The sequence below is a fragment of the Molothrus aeneus genome, chromosome 12 (genome assembly GCF_037042795.1).
Source record: "Molothrus aeneus isolate 106 chromosome 12, BPBGC_Maene_1.0, whole genome shotgun sequence".
In the NCBI taxonomy this organism is placed as follows: Eukaryota; Metazoa; Chordata; class Aves; order Passeriformes; family Icteridae; genus Molothrus; species Molothrus aeneus.
In genome coordinates this window covers 12,591,444-12,612,590 of record NC_089657.1, presented here as the reverse complement: position 1 = coordinate 12,612,590, position 21,147 = coordinate 12,591,444, and the positions used below count along the sequence as shown (strand labels likewise).

Here is a 21,147-nt window from a genome sequence, read left to right as displayed (position 1 = left end):
TGGCAAGGCTATTCAGGTAATGTACAGCAGGAGTGGAGTCAGCAGGAACTAAAATACTCATATCTTATTTAAAGGCAACCTTTTTGGTTATATAGTACACATCAATATACTCCTGAGTTGATACAAATCAGTATCAACTGTGATATACAGACCAAAAGCAATAAAAAGATAAAAGTAAAGTGTAGGAAAAGCAATTACATATTAAGACTGGGGCAGCCTCCACAAAATAGATCTCTTGCTCTACCCCATACTTCACTGTGTTAATCAAAGGATCATTCCTCACTTTATTTTAGATCTTCTACTTACTGAAAAGTACTATACACTTCATATAAAAGCTACTGAATATGAAATGTTATCTGGAAGTTTGCAAATATTATACTCATTATGTTCTCTGTGAGCCTCAGTGATTATGCAACACCAGTCATTTCAAATAGAAATTGTTAAATATTAACCACTGCAGCAAGATTAATGATTTAATATTTCTGAGAGTTTCAAGAGCTATTATCATTGTATAAGTGGGGGCAGAACTCCATGGCAAAAAAAAATGCAATAATTGAGCTAGCAGACCATAGATAAATTTATTTGCCCATAATAAGTGGATTAGAAGCAAAGATTGCAGTGGATATTGTGCAGGGAGCATAAGGTGCTCATTAAATTAATCCCTGCTCTTTGTGAAGATCTTTTCCCCAAAGGGGTTACAAGTCCTGTCTCAGCTGTCATAGCACAATGCAACTGACCCCTGAATCTGCCTGTCCCACAAAATCACCCCTTGATTCTTGCTCTCCATTTTCTGTTTTAACTCACTTGGCACATGGAGCAACACAAGCCGTCCCCAAAGCCCAGCCCGGTGTAGCAGCCTCTGGCAGAGGCCAGGGCTGGTGAGGAAGCACAGCAGGGTCCAGCAGGGCAGGCTCAGTCCTCACTCCAGCCCTGCTCCCCCACCATCCCCAGCACACTCTGCCCTGAGTGTCCCCTGCAGCAGTGTGTGACACTCTGACCACAGGACAGCCTGGTAACCCCACACTGGGCTACGAGCAAAGGGCCAATGCCATCGGACCACAGAGCATCTCTTCATTGCAATTTGTATGTACATGAACCAGACTAAATTGAAAAATATTATGATGCTTTTGCTTTGCTGGGAAAACAGGAAAGCTTGCAACACTTTGATAACTTTCTCTTGCACAGTATTTAGAGGCCTTAAAAAATGGGTACACACCTGCATGAAAACAGTAGCAAGTACATGCTCTGATGAGAAATGTGTCTGTGTTTTCTTACTGACCACAAAGGTGCATCACCTGCATGTGAACACAAACCTCTGGGCTGAAAAAGCTTTTTCTATCATAATTTTGAATCCTAATGTTTGTGATAGTGTTTCCCAAAAGGCTGTGCCTACATCCACAGTTACACAGACACGACTTCCTGGCCTTAACACAGCAGGAAGAGTTGCTTTCCATAATTATCTCACAGGAGATGAGAAGGTAAGATATCCAATTATATATTAAAGTATTGATTTCATTAATGGAATTAGAGCAATAAGACATTATTCCTTATTCTTATAAGGAAGGCTGGATTAACATAGTCTCCATCACAGGCTTTTAATTATCAATACCACAGATTTATACTTTACCACCTGGGAGATGAAATGCAAAGATGCACAAAAATAGCTTGACAAAACCCATCCTGTGATGAGGAAGGAAATGCTTTTCAGGAGAGCTGCTGACTTTTGTTAAATCATCTCTCCATTCTAGATGCTTAGAAATGGGTCTGCACACAGACTGGTATCCAAATAAATAACAGTTCAAGATCATGTATTTGCATAGGCACATCATACCCTTAGACCTTCTTAGTCAGACAGACTCATTTCAAAAACAAACACTAAAAAACTTTAAGCCTTTTTTCATACCAAAATCCATTCTAATGAAACAGACTTTTCCCATGTCCCCAAAACAAAAAGTCCAGAACAAAGAAAAATTAGAAACTATTCAATTAGCCTGTATTTCAGATTGTTTTCATATGAAAATATTTTCTAAAACAGCCTTTCCACAACATACACCTGAACACACCTCAATACTGTTAACTGGAGGAAGTAACTTTTTAAATAACAGATTTATGATTTAAATAAATGTTAATAAGTAGAAGTGCATATATACACACACCTACACACACACACATAAAAATATATACATATTTTATGTATACATACAGATAACAAGTGTATATACATATGCATACATTTGCAATAATACAGAAAAGGGAAACCATTTAGCTAACAAAGTTTGATATCATTTTTACTGCTGAGAAGAAGGGAGGAAGGGATCCACTACTCAGGGCTCTATGTTCCTCTCTAGCTTATGGCACACTTTTATCAGGGACAATATCAGTATCAGACTAAATTAAAAGACAAAACTACCCAAAGACAAACAATTTGAAGAGATCAGGTAGAGCAAAGATAAAATCAAAAGGGATTAATGTAGAAGGATGGGAAAAAACTGATCAAAGACTTAATAAAAAGTCAAACATCACAGGCCAGGTTTAAGCCACACTCCAAAGGGTGGATTATGTCTGCATGAAAAGCAGCATTATTACATTATTGTTTTTCTTTTAATTTTAGAAAGCAATCACTATCTCCTGAGCCAGCTGAGAACCCCTCTACATCTACAAGGAACCTTCCCACCCAAAGCCTGATGATGGCTCTATACCCTAGGAATCACAGCTGGTGTTGAAGCAGCTCAGAGTAAGGCAGGAGCACATTGCTTTAGAGAAAGACATCAAATCACAACAATAATCTGACTTCCATGTGAATTTCTAGTCACATTTTTATCATAAATTTTATATAACTTATTTTTAAATCCATTTAGCCTATAAATTCTCTTGATGTGTAATTACCTTTTATCAGCAACATCCACATGTGTATACTCAAATATAGATGTGAACTCCTGAGCACCCTTCTAATTCTTAAATCTCTAACATGCCCAGAAGCTGCTACGTTCAAAAGAATATTCAGACACTACAATTCTCATTCTTTTTTCTTTGTAGCTTGTCAGTGCATCCACACCCATCCAACCAACACATGGATCTCGCTTCAAAAATCCCTGAAAAGTACCACTTGCTAGGAACATATTTATTCTTTTAATGACTCCAAAAACTCCAGCTGCTCTTGCTTCTGTGTTACAAGATCTGTTTCAAATCACATTCGAATAACTCAAAATTATCAAGCTCCCAGTTAGTTACACCACAGAGTATGGAGGACTCAGTGAGGACAGAGTCCAGTGGTGAGGCACAAATAGTACAAAACAGATGTCAAGAGGAATGCAAAAAGGGAGGTAGGGTGAAACGAGAAAACTACAAACTGGATGCTTCAATGTTTCAATTCTCCTAGCTAATTTTAAATGTTTCCAAAAGTTTAACAGATGACACAGCCATCAAACAGAAAAATTAAAACATTTCAGTTTAGTCTTCCTAATACAAGAGGAAAACCAGCCTAAAAGCCAGCATTTTTCTTTCCTCGTGTTATTACTCAGTTAATGAAATATGCCTTGGATCCAGCTTAATTACTAAGCAAGATATTAATAACCTTCTATTAAGGTTAGTTGAATGATCACTAATTTAACATTTCCTGCTACAGGTGATGGGCTATAATCCCACCAAGCAGAGCTCAGAAGAGAACCAGAAGAGACAGCAGTGGTGTTGCACTACCCAGCTTCAAGCCAGAATGATCATGAAAAAAAGAGTAAACCTCACATGGGATTAGACACTTTCCATCATATCACACCCCTGCTGCACTGGCATTAAAGCATGTAAAATGAAATAAAGGCAGAGAAGACACACACAAAAAAAACCCACCCGAAAAACAACAACAAAAAGAAACAAAAAACAAAAACAAAACCAACCCAAACAAATTAAAAAAAAAAAAAACCAACCAAAAAACAAAAGACCTTGAGCCTGGCTGATATAATGCACAGACCTAGAAGGTCTGTATAGCAGGAGAATGTGACCTATTAATGACACAAGCAGCTCAGTGTGCAATCCCCAACAAGAAATATCTGCATTTCCTGTTGATTGCAGGGCTTGGTTACAAGACAGCCAATTTCAGTTTCACAATAAAGTGACATTTCATTCTCTAGAGTTTAAGCCCTTTCAGAAAGAGATGGATCTTCTACCACCTTTAAAGGTCAGCACTCTTGGCCTTCACCAGAGCCTTCACCCACCTTCATGCCAACACCTGTGAGCCTCCCTGTTCATCTCCCTGTTCTGTGGCTGTGCCACTGACAAGAGTTTGAGGGACGAGGAGACAAAAACATCTTAAAACAGTTTTCCCAGAGCATGGTGCCTTTTTTAGCTGAATAATGTGTCATATATGCTTTTTGAGACCAAAATCTCACAATAGTGATTTCAAACACAAAACTATTTGAAGTCCAGAACTTGCTACCCTGCATTTCAGTATCACAGTCCTTTATGTTATATTGGCAAAAGGAACTCGCAATCAGAAATTCTTTAGTGTTATAATAAAACTGGTTTCCATGTATATTTTCAGGGCCCTCTCCTGTTTGGAATACCAGAGACATTCCAGGTTTCATTTTCTCAGGAGTGACATAAAATCCTTAACATTATTGCTTTTAAAGAGAAATGGCCAGAGATGACCTGACTGCACAGTCTGCACTGAGACTGGCCACAGTGTGGACAGACCAGCTCCCCACCCTGCACACGTTCAGCTGGCAGGAGCCCTGGATACCAGTGTTAGGAACAGGACTTGCTTGTTCCTGATATTCCAAAGAAAACAAACAAATGAAAAAACAGACTCTGCTCTATTAGAGCACAGCAAAAACTGCAATGGAGGTGAGGTCATCTGTGCCACTGATGACTTTCACACTTTTCAAGCACTTCCAGGAGCCATCAGATCTCTGCTGGCCAAGATGGCAGCTCCTTGGCAGCCTCCCCTCGGCACAGCCAGCAGCTCTGCTTCTGCACTGCTTGTTGTGATGGATTGGAGATTTTCCGGTCAATGTAATGTAAAAGGAACACTGAAGTGAACAATGAAATGAAAGTTATATTCAAAGTGTTTAACATCAACAACAGGAAATGGGTGTGCATGTACGGGATGCTGTAAGGACAAGGATTAGCACAGCTTTGTTTGAGGACTGGTATTTACTTTGTCTTTATTTAACCTTCTTCCTTCCCCTTTTTGGAAGACAGGGGAGAGGACCAGTAACTGGAATCTAGAACAGTTAAATACACTGACACTTCTGCAAACTTTACTGTAAAGTCCAGACCAAATTCAGCTAAATAAGTCACATTTATTTCTTCTGCACAGGAGGTCTTGGTTGCATGAGAATCCTTTCTCAGCCAAAATCTGAACACTCCTACATAAATTAGGCTTCTAATGAACACAGTCAATTTCTAATGATTTTAAACTCACCAAGTATATAAATTAAAAATAAGATGCAATGTGAAAGAGTCCATACACTATTTAGATTCAGCTTCTGTTCTTCTTTCAAACACTTTTCAGCTGGGATCTGTCAGATCCAGTTCTGTATGTCTCCAAGTAACACAACCAGTCAGCACGCAAACATCCCTGGATTCCTTAGTCTTCGGCAAGCTGAGGTGATGAATTTGCAGCTCCTGGCCTTGTATGTTTGTGCTGAGGGAGTTTAGCATAGGATTGGTTGTAAAAGCAAGAATAATCAAAGTTGGGGTGTTTTAATGATCTAACTCTATCCTTAAAGGTTTTGTGCACTTGCAGGGCATACAGGCTCTTGAACATCAAGTCACAGAATCCCATAGGCTGGAAAATCCCACTAAGATCACCAAGTCCAACCTTTAACTCAGCACTGCCAAGCTACCCCTAACTCACTTCCCTCAGTGCCACAACTACATGGCTTTTAAACACCTCCAGGAATGGTGATTTCACTGCTGACCTAGGCAGCCCATTCCGGTGCTTGACAGTGCTTTTAGTGAAGAAATTTTCCTTAATATCCAATCTAAACTTCCCATTTGCAACTTGAGGCTGATTCCTCTTGTCCTGTCACATGTTACACCTGGGAGAAGAGACTGACCCCCACATGGCTACACCTTCCTATCAGGTGTTGTAGAGCCATAAGGTTTCCATGTCCCTAACTTGCCTTGCACTACAGCCCCCTGCCTTGATCACACATTTCTGAGAACTTCAAAGTATAGTTTTAGTCAACATATACACAAATATTTTGAAATAGCTTGGATTCCTAAATGAGAGGATTTTTTAAGTTTTCCAAGAAAGGATGCTGTAAACTGGGGCTGGAGCTGCAAAATCTGAGATCATATCTGTTCACTGGTGTCCTGAATGGGCTACTCTTATTCACCTATGAACAGTCCAAAATCAAAGCTCAACACAAATCATTAAGAACAAACAAGTACTAAATGCAAACCACTGCAACATGTAAGACAGGAAAGTTTTTATACAGCAGTTTGAAATTACAGATTTTAATTCTATACTTTGTTCTACTCTTGATGAACATGACAATCAGGAAGCATTTATCCACAAAATATCTAACCTGAATCTCCCTTGCCATGAAAAAAGCCCATTTCTTCCCATGCTGCACTTGGCAAAAACAGAGAACTAGTGCCCACTTTGCAATTGTTTACACACACTCAGATGAGCGTATACTCACATCTTATATCATCTTGTTTTTCTATACACAAGATGCACTGAATATTTTAAACCTCCCTCAAAGGCTCTATTTTCTACAGTTATTATCAACCTTGCTACTTTACTGTCCACATCTCTTCAAACTGCAGTGTTCACAACAGCATCCAGTTTTCCAGGTGCTACCACATCCACAGGCTACAGAGCAGAATCAGCCTGCAGTGTAAGTACAGTGTAAGTAGGATGTATCACCACTTTCACTTTGACAATGGAGACAATAATGCATCTTGCTATAAAGATTCCTCTTGAAGCCCTAGCATCAGCTAAAATGCACATTTTCAGGCTAGGAGACTGAGGCAGAGATGTTTACATGTTTACATGACAGATAAGCAGAAGAAAATATCTAAACCCATCACCCTGCAGCAACAAACAATGAATACAGAGAGAAAAATAAACCGTTCTCCACCCCATTGGGAATAGCAAAATATGTTACCTCAACCTTTCACAAATTTCTTTCCTTACACAAGGAAACATTCCTGCCAAGCAACATTTTGGTTTAATCAATACCCAGTCTTAAATCCTGGCATGCTTGGAAGGAGTATCTGTGCAATTCCAACTTACACACAAACAATGAAAAGTCCCACGACCCTGATTCACGCTTACCTGATGATGCACAAATAAGCAGCACCACACCATGAGTTATTTTGTATTGTACTCAGATTTTAGCAGCTTTCTCAATTTCCAGTGTGACAGTGGAAAGCCTTTGCTACAAAGGAGTCCCTCTGTCTGTCCCTCAGTTTTCGGCAGGAACTCCTCCCCATGCAGCCTCAGTTTGCTCTCGCTTCCTGTCATGCAGTGCACTGCAAGTCTCAGAAGCTGATCTGCATTGCTGTGTCTATCTCTGTCGTGCTGTTTCTCTCACATGCTGGTTCATAATAATATTTTAAACACACAAAAGTGTTTTACAAAGAGCCAATAAGTGAACAGCAGTGGTATGGTGAAGGTAAAGATATCACTAACAGGTTTCTAAAATAACAGGTACATGTTTGGGAACTCTGAGCCTCAGCAACTGAAACAATCCACCTCCACCTGTGCAATTCTTACACAGCAGCAACAGGCTTTAAACTCAAGGGAAGACAACTATGTCCAAATGCAGATGTCTCAGCACACAAAACAGCTGGTAGATACTGGGCAGAACTTGTAATTATTCATTTTACAAAATTTTTTTAGCATTTGAGAAGTTATGGGATGTGTTTAGGAGAAGTTCTAAATTAACAGAGGCACAATAGTAAAAATTAAGAACAGATTGTTTTAGAATCAGCCTAGAATAAAGGAGCAAAGATAAGAATGACAAAGCACCCCAATTTTGTGTGTAAGGATAAGTGCAGACTTTGATTTTATCCCTGGAAATTCAATATAATTAGAAAGAATTACACCTCGCTCTTGATCTGCCCCTATCCTGTTTATTCTTCTGTGACTTGGTCAGATCTACAAAAACAGAGCTGGTTTTGCTATTAGCAGAATTCTGCATTCTTCCAGTGGGCAAGAATGTAAAAAAAAAAAATAATTTGGGTAGCAAGATAACAGCATTCAAACTTCATCTTTAAAGAAAACAAGTCCTTAGTGAGCTGGTGCAATCTTTCTTCAAAATAAAAAATATCTGCTGAGCTTGGAGGAAGAAGATAAAAGGTGAAACTGATATCAGTGAGCAACCAGTTCCTTTGAGAAGAGGAGCCATGGCATCTCTGCAGACAGAAAACACTAACTGAATGATCTTTCCGAAAGCAGACATTTTAGGCCAAGACTTAAAAATTACTGAAGTACATCACTCTTGGTGAATGCTATTGGGCTGTCTCCTCCACCCAAAAGTAAGGAAAAACCCAACCTAGCCACCTTCTTTTCAGACCCTGCCAGCAGAATACAGTATACTTCTCCAAGGAAATACATATAAATTCTGTATATAAGCCTACAATATTCTTCAAGTATTATTTAGTCTCTATTAATTTAGATTAAAGTTATTTCTTAAATAATCTTTTATCCCATACAGGAAACCCTAATCCTCTGCTATCAGAATTTGGTAACACCTGACCTAGAATCAAATAAAGGAGTGCAATTTTTTCAAGTGTTATGCTATCCATAGCTCTGTAATTGCACCAAAGATGAAGATGGGTAGGCAGGCATTTCTCCATCAGATTTCCTGGTAACACTTGGATTTCTGTATTTCACAACACAAAGACTTGAACTGGTTGGGCTTCTATTTGCACCTGCACTACTCCTTAGGCTGCCTATAACCACCTGCCTAAACATCCATCAGAATTTAAGAAGCCTAAAGGAAGATAGCAGAGATTTCAGCTTTATGTCAGGGTTTCTCTCATCAATCTAATAAACAACATTTAAAGCCTTCTGACCCCCTGCCTGTATCAATCAACACAAATTAATGGGATGGCAAAACCTGCTTTCTAAGGTCTGAGGGAAGAAAATATTCTGTGTTTTTTCCCTGTAGTTGCACAAGAATCACCTCCAAGGTACTCTGCACTTTGTTGACAGCAGCATCAAGGGCGTACACCTGAAAGAAAGTGCATCTTGAACTTACTTATACTGTAGACAGCCACACAAGTACCAAGGAAGGAAATACAAGATACCTTGTCTGGATTCCAGACAGCAACTTCAGCCAAAGAATGAGCTCCAGAAATCAGAACTGAAACCCTAAATATTTAAATACATGAAAGCTGCTCCTTTGGTCCCTGTGCAGTTACAGCAGTTCTGCCTAGTCCAACAAAACATGAAATGAAACAAGGCAGCACCATGAGCACAGGATCAAATAAACAGCCAAAAAATCCACAAAGCTGCATAAAGGGAATTAAATATTGCTGTAACTATAGTTTCCAAGAACAAAGGATGAACACCAGCTATTCTTTTTTCTTTTTTTTTTTAATTAAAACAAATCTGACAACACTGTTTTACAAAGTTTTCTGCCTTAGTATTCTCACTTGTAAAATACCCACAGCACTGTGGTGGCATAAGGCTGAAACCTGTCAAATGTCTGTAACCAGCAGTACATGACAAGTCTTTATTCACACATCACACAGTTTCCAGCTGCTGTGTCAAAAACACAGCAAAATGCAAGCAAAGCTACCCTAAGCAGGTCCACTGTTGCTTTCTTCTCCAGAGTTCTTAAAATTACAGATATTACAAATAGGAAAAGAAATATGTAAAATCCTTATTCCAGGGCACTATCCTACTGCTGCAACCAGGATTTCTACTGCACAAAGGGGAACACACACATCTCAAGTGCTGTGAGGTTTGACCTGGCTCTTTCCAAGGGCTAGGAGAGACACTCACTGGTAGCAAATTCCCTGCAAGACATCCGAATTTGCCCATCCCATCTCCCATAGTACAAACCACTGAGTTTGTAGTTTCTCATGTATTCTCTCAGAGATAAAGATCTGGGGAATGTTCAGATAATGCTTCCCAGAATGGGAAAAAGATTACCATGATGTGTTAATGACATTTAGAAAAGAATGATTTTTATTTTTTCTGAGAATATTTTTTTTTTCTTTTTGTAGTAGTCCAGAAGCAAGTGCCACAATAAACTGCACCAGCCACTGCCCAACTGAGGACCCTCAGGAAGCACTGCAGCTCTCTCCCATCTCCTCCCAGTATCCTTGCAGTCAGGACATGCAATCTAATCTCCTTAGGATCAGCACAAGTGCCCTCTTTCCATGACCTTTGCACAAGGCTACAGCTCTGCTTTGGATTCTTGGAAGGGTCTGGGAGGACACAGGGTTTGTTGAAACTTATGACTGCTACTTCTACGAATATTTAAAGTTGTGAATTACTGCAAACAGTGCTTGGAAAAGAACTAAGTTTCACAAATTCAGTGAGGAGCCTGCTGGCACAGAGACAGATTGAAACTGTTTTCTCATCGTGCATTATGAGTGCTTTAAGAATGCTAAATTTAACTCTCTCTGAAAAGCTTTACAAGTAGCCACAATCTAGAAAGAAACAGACACAACCTGTGTACAACTTTTGCATCAAAAACAATGTAACAAATATTTTTAAATGTGCATTTTACATATCCTGAGAACATTACCTCAAATCATGTTAGGATCACATTATATATACTAAATATCAGGACTGTATATATACATATTATATTCATCTCCAATTAGGAATGGGATATCCCGTTACAAAATACGTAACAGAACCCAGGAATTACAAAGATTTGTCATCATGAATGAAATTTAGGAGCTTCAACAGATCGGAATTTACTTCAAAAATTTAATTTAGTATTATGAAAGAAATGTTACAGTATGTTCTTACATATGCTTAGATTGTAAATTCTTTGGAGAAATAATAGTTTATTACTATCTTTGTGTGATATCCAACAAAACGGAGACCTTATTTTCTGGTTGCTACTGTAACAACAAAATTTGTTTTCGGGCTGCAATAAATAGAAGGTACCACCATATTGTTCTTACTAAGCATTTGTATCAGATTTTAAAAGATGCCCATCACTTTTAACTGCTGTGTAAATGCTAAACACAGCTTTCAAGAAGAATCTTGCTCTTATGTATTGAAATAATTCGGATTCATTCTACAACTGAGATGTTTGACCAATTCTGGTTGTGAAAGCCCCTCTGTGTTTGGAATGAAGGGGAGTCCTCATGGAGAAACCAAAAAACCCCTCAAAGTGCTTCCTCAAAATTGAGAGGAACTCAAACTTTCTTTTCTTTTCCCATCAGCTTCAGGACTGTTTATAAGCTGTTTCAGAAGTTCAGAACTTTTCAGGAGGTTTTCCTTCTCTCCTGGTCCTTAAAAGCATTTTGTTTAGCTTTCAGTCACAAGTACAACTTGACAAACTAAATTAGAACCTGTGGGACTGCAAATGGAGAGGAAGATGTTAGAATAAAACCTCCAGTATGGACGATTTCCCAACTCTCTTTGGATATACTTTTGAAACTTTTTCCAAACGCGTAGTCCATCTATTTACTTGTTTTTTTAAATTTAATCCACAGTTTCAAATAATAATACCTAAGCATTACCTAATTGAAAACTCTTACAATCAACTTAGAATGACCAGTGAGTTTTGCAGTATAAGCACTAGGAGATTAGACTACACACCACCAAAACAATTTGGTGAAAATGGAAAGTCACATTAACAATGTATCTTTGTAAGAGGTTGTGATCGCTCTCCTGCAAGATCACTAGCAAAAGCAAACACAACAGCAGTTCAAGCCCATGGGTGCAGCCCTTCATTTGCAGAAGACAACTGAAAATAAAATTACTAATATGAAACAGTGCAGCATCAATAAAATACCAATGTATAGTTCAAAACTGCTTCTAAAATGTTGGTTTCTCAGACTGGACAAGAGCATCATCAGTTAACCATTAGAGGTTTCTGAAACAAAGTCATAGGAAAGAGTAATTTCACATCATGTGTTCTCAAAGAGCAGCCACTGGTGGAGTGGGGGGAAACAAAGACAAAGAAATGGGCAGAGTTTGGTTTGAGTTAAACTGAACAGGGGTCAAGTTCATCTGCTGCTGAACAAAGAAAAGAACAGTAAATGACAGCAGGAGTACAAGGTAACACCCAGTCTATGATTAAAGACAGGAAATCTGCTCTATAACAGAACATCCAACTTAGCATAAGAGAATCACAATTGGACCTATCTGCTTAATCACATGCTGCTTCTTGCTCAGTATTGTTTGTATGTGCAAAATAGCTGGCATGGAGGGTTTATAGCGTATACAGAATATTTCTGCTATAAATAACAAACCACACCCGGAGCAAAAATAAACTTGTTACAAAGCACTGACAAAGATCCATAAAACAAAACCCTACACAGTAGCAGAATGACTATATGAAGTATTAAAAAAAAATCCATTATTTGAAAAGATAAAACGAAATTATACAAAACCTCTACAAATGAGAGATATCACAGTATTTTCATTATCAAAAAATTCAAGGTATTAATTGAATCACTGAGCTTTAGTAGGCAGAATATCTACCTTTTACAACAAAAGTCATGGGTGAAAAGTCTTGCAGATGTCCAAGTCTGTGGAGGTCTTTTCAGGAGTGCCTCAGCCAAGTGCTCTATAAGGGCCTCAGGACTCTTGCCCCAAGAAACATAGAATGTAAATATAACTGCCATGTAATCAACTTGGACACATCTCTGTAAACTAGGTGGACAGTTTAATGGCTATGTACTTAACTCCATAGATGACTTCTTGGGAGTCTTCTTTCACAGATGTAAAAGCTGTGAAAGTTTAATAAAACAGCTACTGAATTGAGTTAATGAAGTCAGTACTAACTCCTAAGCAGTGCAGTACTCCCTAGGTTTCATAAAACATACACAGGTTTGTCTGAGTCCCCAACTATTGGAATTTTGAAGCCTAAAGGCCAGTCAGCGTCATTCTCCTTTGTAACTAATTATAAACAACTCACAGCTGTCGCTCCAGCCCATTCCTGTTGCCACACTACTCTATGCAGAGGACCTTGTAACTTACAGTATCCATTGACCCTACAAAGAAATAAGGCCATTTTTTACAGGCCTAAGAATCCCACATATCAACAAACCATGTTTGGCTGGAATTCCAAATAAAACATTCTAGTGTGACATGGCTAATCTTGCATCACACACTCTGGGTACACGTTATGGTGATTAAGCCATGCTGACTCAGCACATGGCTTTGGAATAATACAATTTTTAATTCCTCAAATTTTATAACTGGTCACTCCGAATTTGTACTTGAATTCAGTGGATACATTGAGAATATGACAATTCTGACGTGTTTTGAAACTGCAGATGGAACTGTCCAGTTACGCAAATGCCACACAATGAATTTCTGATAACATCTCTACTTGTGTGCCAATACAAACCTTGCTGTTCCAAGGGAAATTAGTCTTGTGACGAATCAACAACAGTTCCAGTGGTTTGTTCAAAACCAAAACCAATAACAAGCTAAACCATTTAAAACTCCGCCCCATAGGTTAAGCAGGGAGACACCAAACCCAACTCTTTAACCAACAAAAATGTGTCCAGGGTGAATAGTTGGTACCATTTATAAGCTCCTGTCTTCTGAACCAGAAACTGTGTATCATGGGAGGATATTTATAATCAATGGTGTGAAGTCAAGTTTCCCTGCCCCCAAGAAAGAACTTCAAGAACAGACTTACAGAATTGCTTCTTACTATTTTTGGTGTCAGGTACTATCCTGGCCCAGACAAGGTCAGTGCTGGACAGCAGCACAACAGCTCCTCGACAGAGGCACACTAAAGGCAAGTCTGAGCAGAGCCAGGCAGTAAAAGAGAAGGGCTGAGACAAACTCTGAAACAGAAGAGCTTGAACCCACTGTAAGAAGACAAGAGGAAGAGATCTAAAAGGAGTGAGTGGCACACAGGAATTCACCATCTGCTGGAAAGCAGAAAAGGAATATGGAATTCTTCTGCTCAAAGACAAAGGAGGAGGAGACAGGTCAGAGATTAATCATCCATGTATCTTTACCCTGCTGCAAGTTAGAAGACATGGGACTCTCTGCAAAGGCAAAGGGAAGAGAGTAGCCATGGGGAGCAGGGATCCCAGCTGGACTCCCCTGCTCAGAGCCTCTCTATGGCACGGGAAGGAACTGACTGCTAGGTCACAACAGGTACAATTATTCCCCTGCCAGCTATGCTCTGAGTACACAAAATAGCCACTTATAAAACATGTTGTCAATGACAAAGTAACCATCCCCTTCTGAGGAAGCTGCTTAAATTGTGCACAGAAACAAACGGAACTAACAAAAAACCACGTGTTTTTTAATGCATGTGATACCTTGTGTTTTAAAATCATACTGGACATACCAAGAGATTATGGTATTTAAGCACATTTGATTTAGAGACAGTAGTGCATAACATTGTTTCAACAAGTATGAAAAAAGGCCTGAGTGATATCACTTCTAATAAATTTCTGTTATAGGTAACATCATTGCTTAGGCCAACAACTATCAGTGGACACAAATTAAGTAAAACCAAGCAGAATCCAGGAGAGGTACAGAGGTGCTTTCTATGGTAGCAAATAATCATATCATTTATCCAATTATTCATCAATTTAAAGCCAGGATAAAACTTATTTTCTCTCTTAAAAATTTTTATCCTGTTGAGATTCATGCACTCTGAATGGGATAACTGAAGTGTGCCAGTCTGCACAAAAATATACTGTTTTCCAAATACTGTCTGAAAAGAGTGGAATTCTTCTCATTTGGCATGGCAGACACCTGTCCCCCCACAAACACAGTAAATGTGCAGTAAAACTAGTACAGAAACCACTTACATGTCTAAAATTGACTTTCCGCATATTCAACACTTTTTTATGACAAGTTTCTCATAAATTAGATCAGCCTTCCTCACAGGTGACCACATCTGCAGCTCAGCTAGATGCTTCTAAAAACTAGAAAGGAAACAATGAGGAAATAGGAAGAAGCCTCATTGCAATAAATTATCTTCAATCTTTAGGCAACTGTGCACTAAACACATGCCTCTAACTATTTCAAGTACAAAATGTTAGATTTCTCTATTTATTTTCAGCACTGAACATCTTCAGCCAAATCTGTTGTGAGTGGCAGGGAGGAAATAAAGAAACTATCATAATGGTTCAGATATTTGCTTAAAGCATGCAGGAAATTATGCTCTCTCAGTGGAACAGTGGAGAGGCACATCAGAGACAAGTGCAGACAAAACCAGCATCCTCTTCAGTTCTGCCTACAGCCCAGTATTCTTCACTGATCAGGTAACTGCTTTTCTTTTGATTGACTGGCAGCTTCTTCATAGCCAACTCCAATGTCATCATAGCAACACTGTACCAACTACTTCTCCAAATTCACTTTTTTTTTTTTTTTTAAGAAAAACAATCATTTGAAGATTTCCATTTGCATATCTGAGTCTAGAAGTTTATCCTGCTGGCATAAACAAAGTGGGTGCTTTTAAGGGAGCAGGAAGGGAGATAGATAAAGCAGCTGAAATCTCAAACTCTCAAGAGATTCTTATTCTTCTTGAATTCAAAACTTCCTTGTTTATAAAGCTGACTGCTCTTAGTGAGGTAGAAAATAGCATACAAGCATATAACTCAAGACTGTATCATAACTCCCAAAAAACCACAGAAGCTTTAATCCTCACATCTAATTGTGTGTGGATGACTGTACACATCATCCTCATTTGATGGAAGGCTTTGTGAACTGAAGCTGTTTCCCACTCTACACAGCAACATAACACATTATTTCCACAGACACTCAGAGCAGCACATTGACCTGCTCTCTCTTACCTGCTCTCTCTTACAAGCACCAAACAGTGATGAAGAGGAAAGCCACTTATCTGCATCAAGTTTTTAAGGGAAGCGTGGCATGGAGATGGGAAGGACAGTGAGAGTTAATGGTAATCAGAAGATAAAGCAAAAATAGAATTAATAATAGATCTGTGCTGGTGTTTTCTTTATATTCATTATTGACCTGCCTCTGAACTGCCCTATCCCTTCAGATATTTGTGCTTCTTCTCCTTACTAAGTCCCAGGCACAATTTGCTCCCCACTGACATCATCTTATCATCTCAGGGTCAGCACTTCCAAAGGCTGAACTGATAAACCTGCAGTGCTCTCCAGATTTCTGCCTCCACTTTATACGTCCATCTCTCTGCTTTTATACTCCCTAGCTTTCCTCCATTTCTGTACTCTATCCATTTCCACTCTCTCTCACAATTCTTTCACAGGTCTTTGCTTTCTCCACCCTGGCTATCCCTCTTTCCAAGTTGCAGATTCCTCCTCTTTCCTTCCCCAATCCTATATCCAAGATAGGATTTTGCTTTTATTCCTTTTCTATAGTCTATATTTTATATTCCTTTGCTTCAGTCCTTTTCTATTTTAAGTACCACCTCTAACACCTAACCTCCTACATTCTAGTCTTTCCTCCAGTATGGGATATTCTTATCCCCACAGGGTCTTTGTTTCTTCCTCTGGAATGACAGTTGTCACTATAAGTACTTTCCCTTTATAATAGTCTATTTGCTAGATACCTGACTAAAAAAATCTCTTCAAACCCCAAATTAACCTGATGCTTTCTGTGTATGCACAAGGAGCTTGCAGCAAAAAGATTTCACTGCTCAATAACATATTTCAACCAGATTTGGTTTATTCAGTTAAAACAAAATTATTAACTCCTTTCTCCCCACTGATATCTAAACACTGCCCAAAATTCTGGAAGTCGCTGCTACCACTACCTAGAAACAACAGAAACATGATGTCATTCTGACATGAAAATCCCCATTGAGAGACTTGAACATGACCTCTAACCATGGAACTCAGAAGTGCTGCTCAAGATGGAAATCTGCCTCTTCTGATAAATTTAAGTAAGGAAAAGAGAAGTGCAGAGGAGTTTCTTTGGTAAATGTGTCACATCCGGCCCTTCCTTATCTTACTCTGAGGTTTACGTTGGTGTATTTTCCAGGTTTCTTTAACGTCTCCTTGTATCAGCATGATACTGAGACATTGCAACTGAGTGAACTGCCTGCAGAGCGAGGACAGGGAGATGAGCACAATGTTGCAATTCTGTGCTAATCACTTTATTCTTTGTTATTATTTGTGACTGTTGAAATGATCCTGTATTACAGTCTGTAATAATAGAAAGAGAAGTTAAAAAAAACATAGCCATGAATAAGTCAGCTTCAGAGTTGTGTTTGTTACACTCAGCTGTGGCTCTGCTCCACTGTCAACATTAACCTAGTTATTTTAGTCCTGTTTGAGAAAAGACTCAAAGCAAACCTATTATCTTTCACCATCTCTATGAAAACCTATGTGGCTTCAAGTCTGCCCACTGGGCTTTTCATAACACATTTTTTCCATCCATCAAAATAAAATTAATGCTCACACAATGCAAATATCAACAGACACTTAGCTCTCTCTTTACCAGTGCTCAGCTATCTTGGCTTCAGCATCCAATCAGATCAAGTGAACAACTCAAACAGGTTCTTCCCTTGATGCAGCCATTTATGTCTAACAATTAACTGCAATTGCCTACTACACACTGTATGAAATATTACAGCTGTAGAACTTGACATCTGTGTCACTATCTTACAAGTTTCCTTAAAAATAAGGTGGTAGCTACCTGCCACAGATCTTCATTTCTACACACGAAGGAAGCAGCTTGAAGATCCACTACCTTGTTGCCTGTTTGCTCTCTAATACTACTATTCCTATCTGCTTTCAGGTTCTTGATTCTGAAGGATTTTACTCCCCAGTTTCCATTCTTTGGGTACAGCTCACTCCACCTGCACCACACAGCATCACAGACCTCATGCTGCCATTGTGAAGCCAGCCCTAAGTCTTCACTTCAGTGAGCTTCTGCTCTGAACTTGGGATCACTGTTTCTTCAGCTTTAACACATACCTACAGTACTCTTCCCACTATTTTCATACCAACCTTCTTCCACAATTATTTTTACAGCATAGCTAGGAGAGAACTGAAGGGAACACTCGAGTGAATTTTATTTTTATACTGCCTCTGAAATGTATAATTCATCTACAGCTTAGATATTGTTGGTATTTTGCCTACACTCTTGACCATGCCCTTGTGAACGAACTATTTTCTCAGTATCACTGACAACTTCACCCTGGTGCCACACAAGAAACAATGACAACAAAAAGCTCAACTAAACAATAGTGGATGCTCTGCTTAAAACACCAAATTAGAATGCAAAATTCAGTGAAAAATACGTTTTGTTTTAATGAAGTTGACCATATTATGAACAACACACATCAGTAAATCCATCAATGCCATTAACTCTTTCAGCAAAGCAGTTAAGTAATGTCTGTCTACTTAACTATTTTGTTAGAAGAAGCTCAGAGTAAACAAATTTATAAGGTCTCCCAAATACAACTCAGTCCACATTAACAGTAATTTAGTGTTCATTATATTTAAGCAGTCTGCAAGGCAGAAAAGCCTTTCCTTTAACCAAAATATTAGTATGACTTGGATACAACATGCAGTGACTTCCCCTGGACTGTATCCCAGGCTCCAGTACTTACACACATGGTGAACACACCATTGCCACAAAACCACCATCACATGAAGTTTTACACCAAATGGTGTGGAAGGGCTCACAGGCCATATGGGACAGAGAGGGGATCACGTGGCTGACTCTGAACAAATTAACCTGCTAATAAGCTACCTCTGAAACCTGAAGAGGACAAGAATTAAAGCTCCTGATACCATGAGCAAATATAAAGATTTTTAATGTCATTTGCATTGCTTTTTCATGTATCTTTTCTGTTTCATTGGGAAGACACAAGCTTCCACATTTCCTTATTCAGCCAAGCAAATAAAACCTGTTCCCTTCTGCCTTGTAAGAGACCCACATAATTTTTGTTATGATTTAACTGTACTTCTGCACAGTTCACATATGTAAACTTGCAATAACTTTACAAATATCTATATTAGAATTAAACAGTATCATCCAGTTTCCATTATTCATTTTCAGATATGAAAACACATTCTATTTTTTTTTATTTAAAGTAGGTTAACATACAGTGTGATTATGTCCTGCACACCTCAGAATAATACAAACACATTTAAAAAAAAATAAAAAAATAAAAAAGCTGGTATTGTTAGAAAACCTTTTAAGGAGGGTACAAAACTAAAAGTTCCAGTCTAATTGTTTGCCATGATTTTAGTCCTAACAGATCATGGTTTAACTACCCAGTTCCACTGCAACAGAAGGGAATGTTATACCCTGAACAAAACAATATGAAACTTACCCCTCTGAAATTCCAGCCCTTGGTGGAAGAAAACAAGGAAAAATTATTCTGTTGCTGCTGTTTCGGCCTGCAAGATGAGACAAAGAAACATGTTTACATTTTCAGCTGCCATATTTTCTATCTCAGTAACAGAATGACAATAGAGGGAAAAAAGAAAAACACACTCTTCAAGTACTGAGAGACTTCCTTGGCTGTACCTCTGACAGGTTTCTGTCTTCAGTGCAGTTACATGTTTTAATTCAAATTGAGCACTAAGGGACATGGCAGCCTTTCAAGCATTCCGAGATGCTCTGACTTGATGTTTGATATCAACTTATTCCTCACACTGATTTTCAGCAGAGACAGCCCTGATCCAAACAGTCTGTGAAGATGCAATTTCGCCACCTGATGCAAGATGGTGCAGCCGGACTGGAGGGGGACACTTCAGAGCCTTTAATCATGACAGTGCAGCTACACAAAGCTGTTAAACAGCAAGTTAGCCAGTCTCTTGTTGACATTAAAAACTAAAGCTGACTTCTGTTTTTACTCCTTCCAAAAATCCTTCTCCTACCCTATAATTAAGACTGGTCAATTATTTCTGAAAAGTAACCATAACATGGCCCACTTCTCTCCTAATGGGTGCTTTTTACCAGTAAGATCCTCAATTAGTTCACAAAGGTAGGCAAACATTGCTGAGATTTTACACATGAAGTCAGATCAAAGCTCGAGTGACCTGCTGAAGCTGACCAGACCAACACATGGTTTGGCAGCAGGACCCAAGTGCTGAGCACGCTGCAACTCCAACCTTGCAATTAGACAGGTTACAGAAATGACCACAAATAGTAACAGGAACACAAAAACCTGGTTACAAACCAGCAAATTAAATGGCTGCTTGTCAAATCTCACCATCCAACAATAACACAACGTTAAAGCACTGAACTAACACACAAGTTCTTCCTGCTGCTTATAGTTCCTGAAGGACTCCAACACACCATATTTTTTTCATACAATCAGGATATGAATAGTTTCCACTGCCTTTTTTTCTGTCTTCTATTTTTTGGTGTAAAACATTTGGTGTATGAACGTTTTTGTTTTCATGTTCATTAAAACACATCATAGAATTGTGATCACAGTAAATATTTTTAGATGCCAGCATAACACAAACAATTATAATCATGACAATTAATTTTTGTAACATCAAAGGTTGAGATGTAAATTTTCTTAATTTTTCACTGTACCAGCCTGCCAACCAGAAAAAAAATGTTGATATTAAAGTGCATTGGTAAAGAGCAGAAGGCAGCACACACAACAGACTTTAGTTGTCCCACTAATAAATCCTCCACTACAGCTTTCCAAGTTAAAATATTTTGAAATTCAATTTCTAACCTAAAAGCCTCACTGGAACAGTAAGGGCATTATAAAAAGAGAAGAATGAGAGAAACAAGAGCAAGTTACACAAATTATCAATTGTCCTAATGGTGCTTTGCACCTTTTTATCCAGATGATCTCGCACTGGAAACCAGTCAGGTTTTTGAGAAAGTACTGTGAGCTTTCTGTAAAGTTGTGCTCTGTAGTAATTTTTAAAAAAAATATATGTTTGAACTTACATTTCATCATTTTTATCTTATATTTTAATGCTTTCTGTGCCTTTGTTTTCCAACTTGGTTAAGAATTGCAGTAATTCTATGCTAACGAAGATGAATGTAGGGGAAGCAAAAGATATTTCAACTTCAGTTTCTGACAGTTTAGACAATATTTCAAGGGAAAT

The 21,147-nt window shown here is 38.6% G+C and overlaps 1 protein-coding gene across 1 annotated transcript in view; it reads right to left on the bottom strand.

Annotated features, from left to right (window-relative positions):
• Nucleotides 1-21,147, bottom strand: part of ARHGEF3 (Rho guanine nucleotide exchange factor 3) — a 107,392-nt gene that overhangs the window by 53,862 nt on the left and 32,383 nt on the right. Inside the window, 1 exon segment of the mRNA XM_066558261.1 lies at nt 19,401-19,467. Coding sequence (XP_066414358.1) covers nt 19,401-19,467 — 67 coding nt within the window.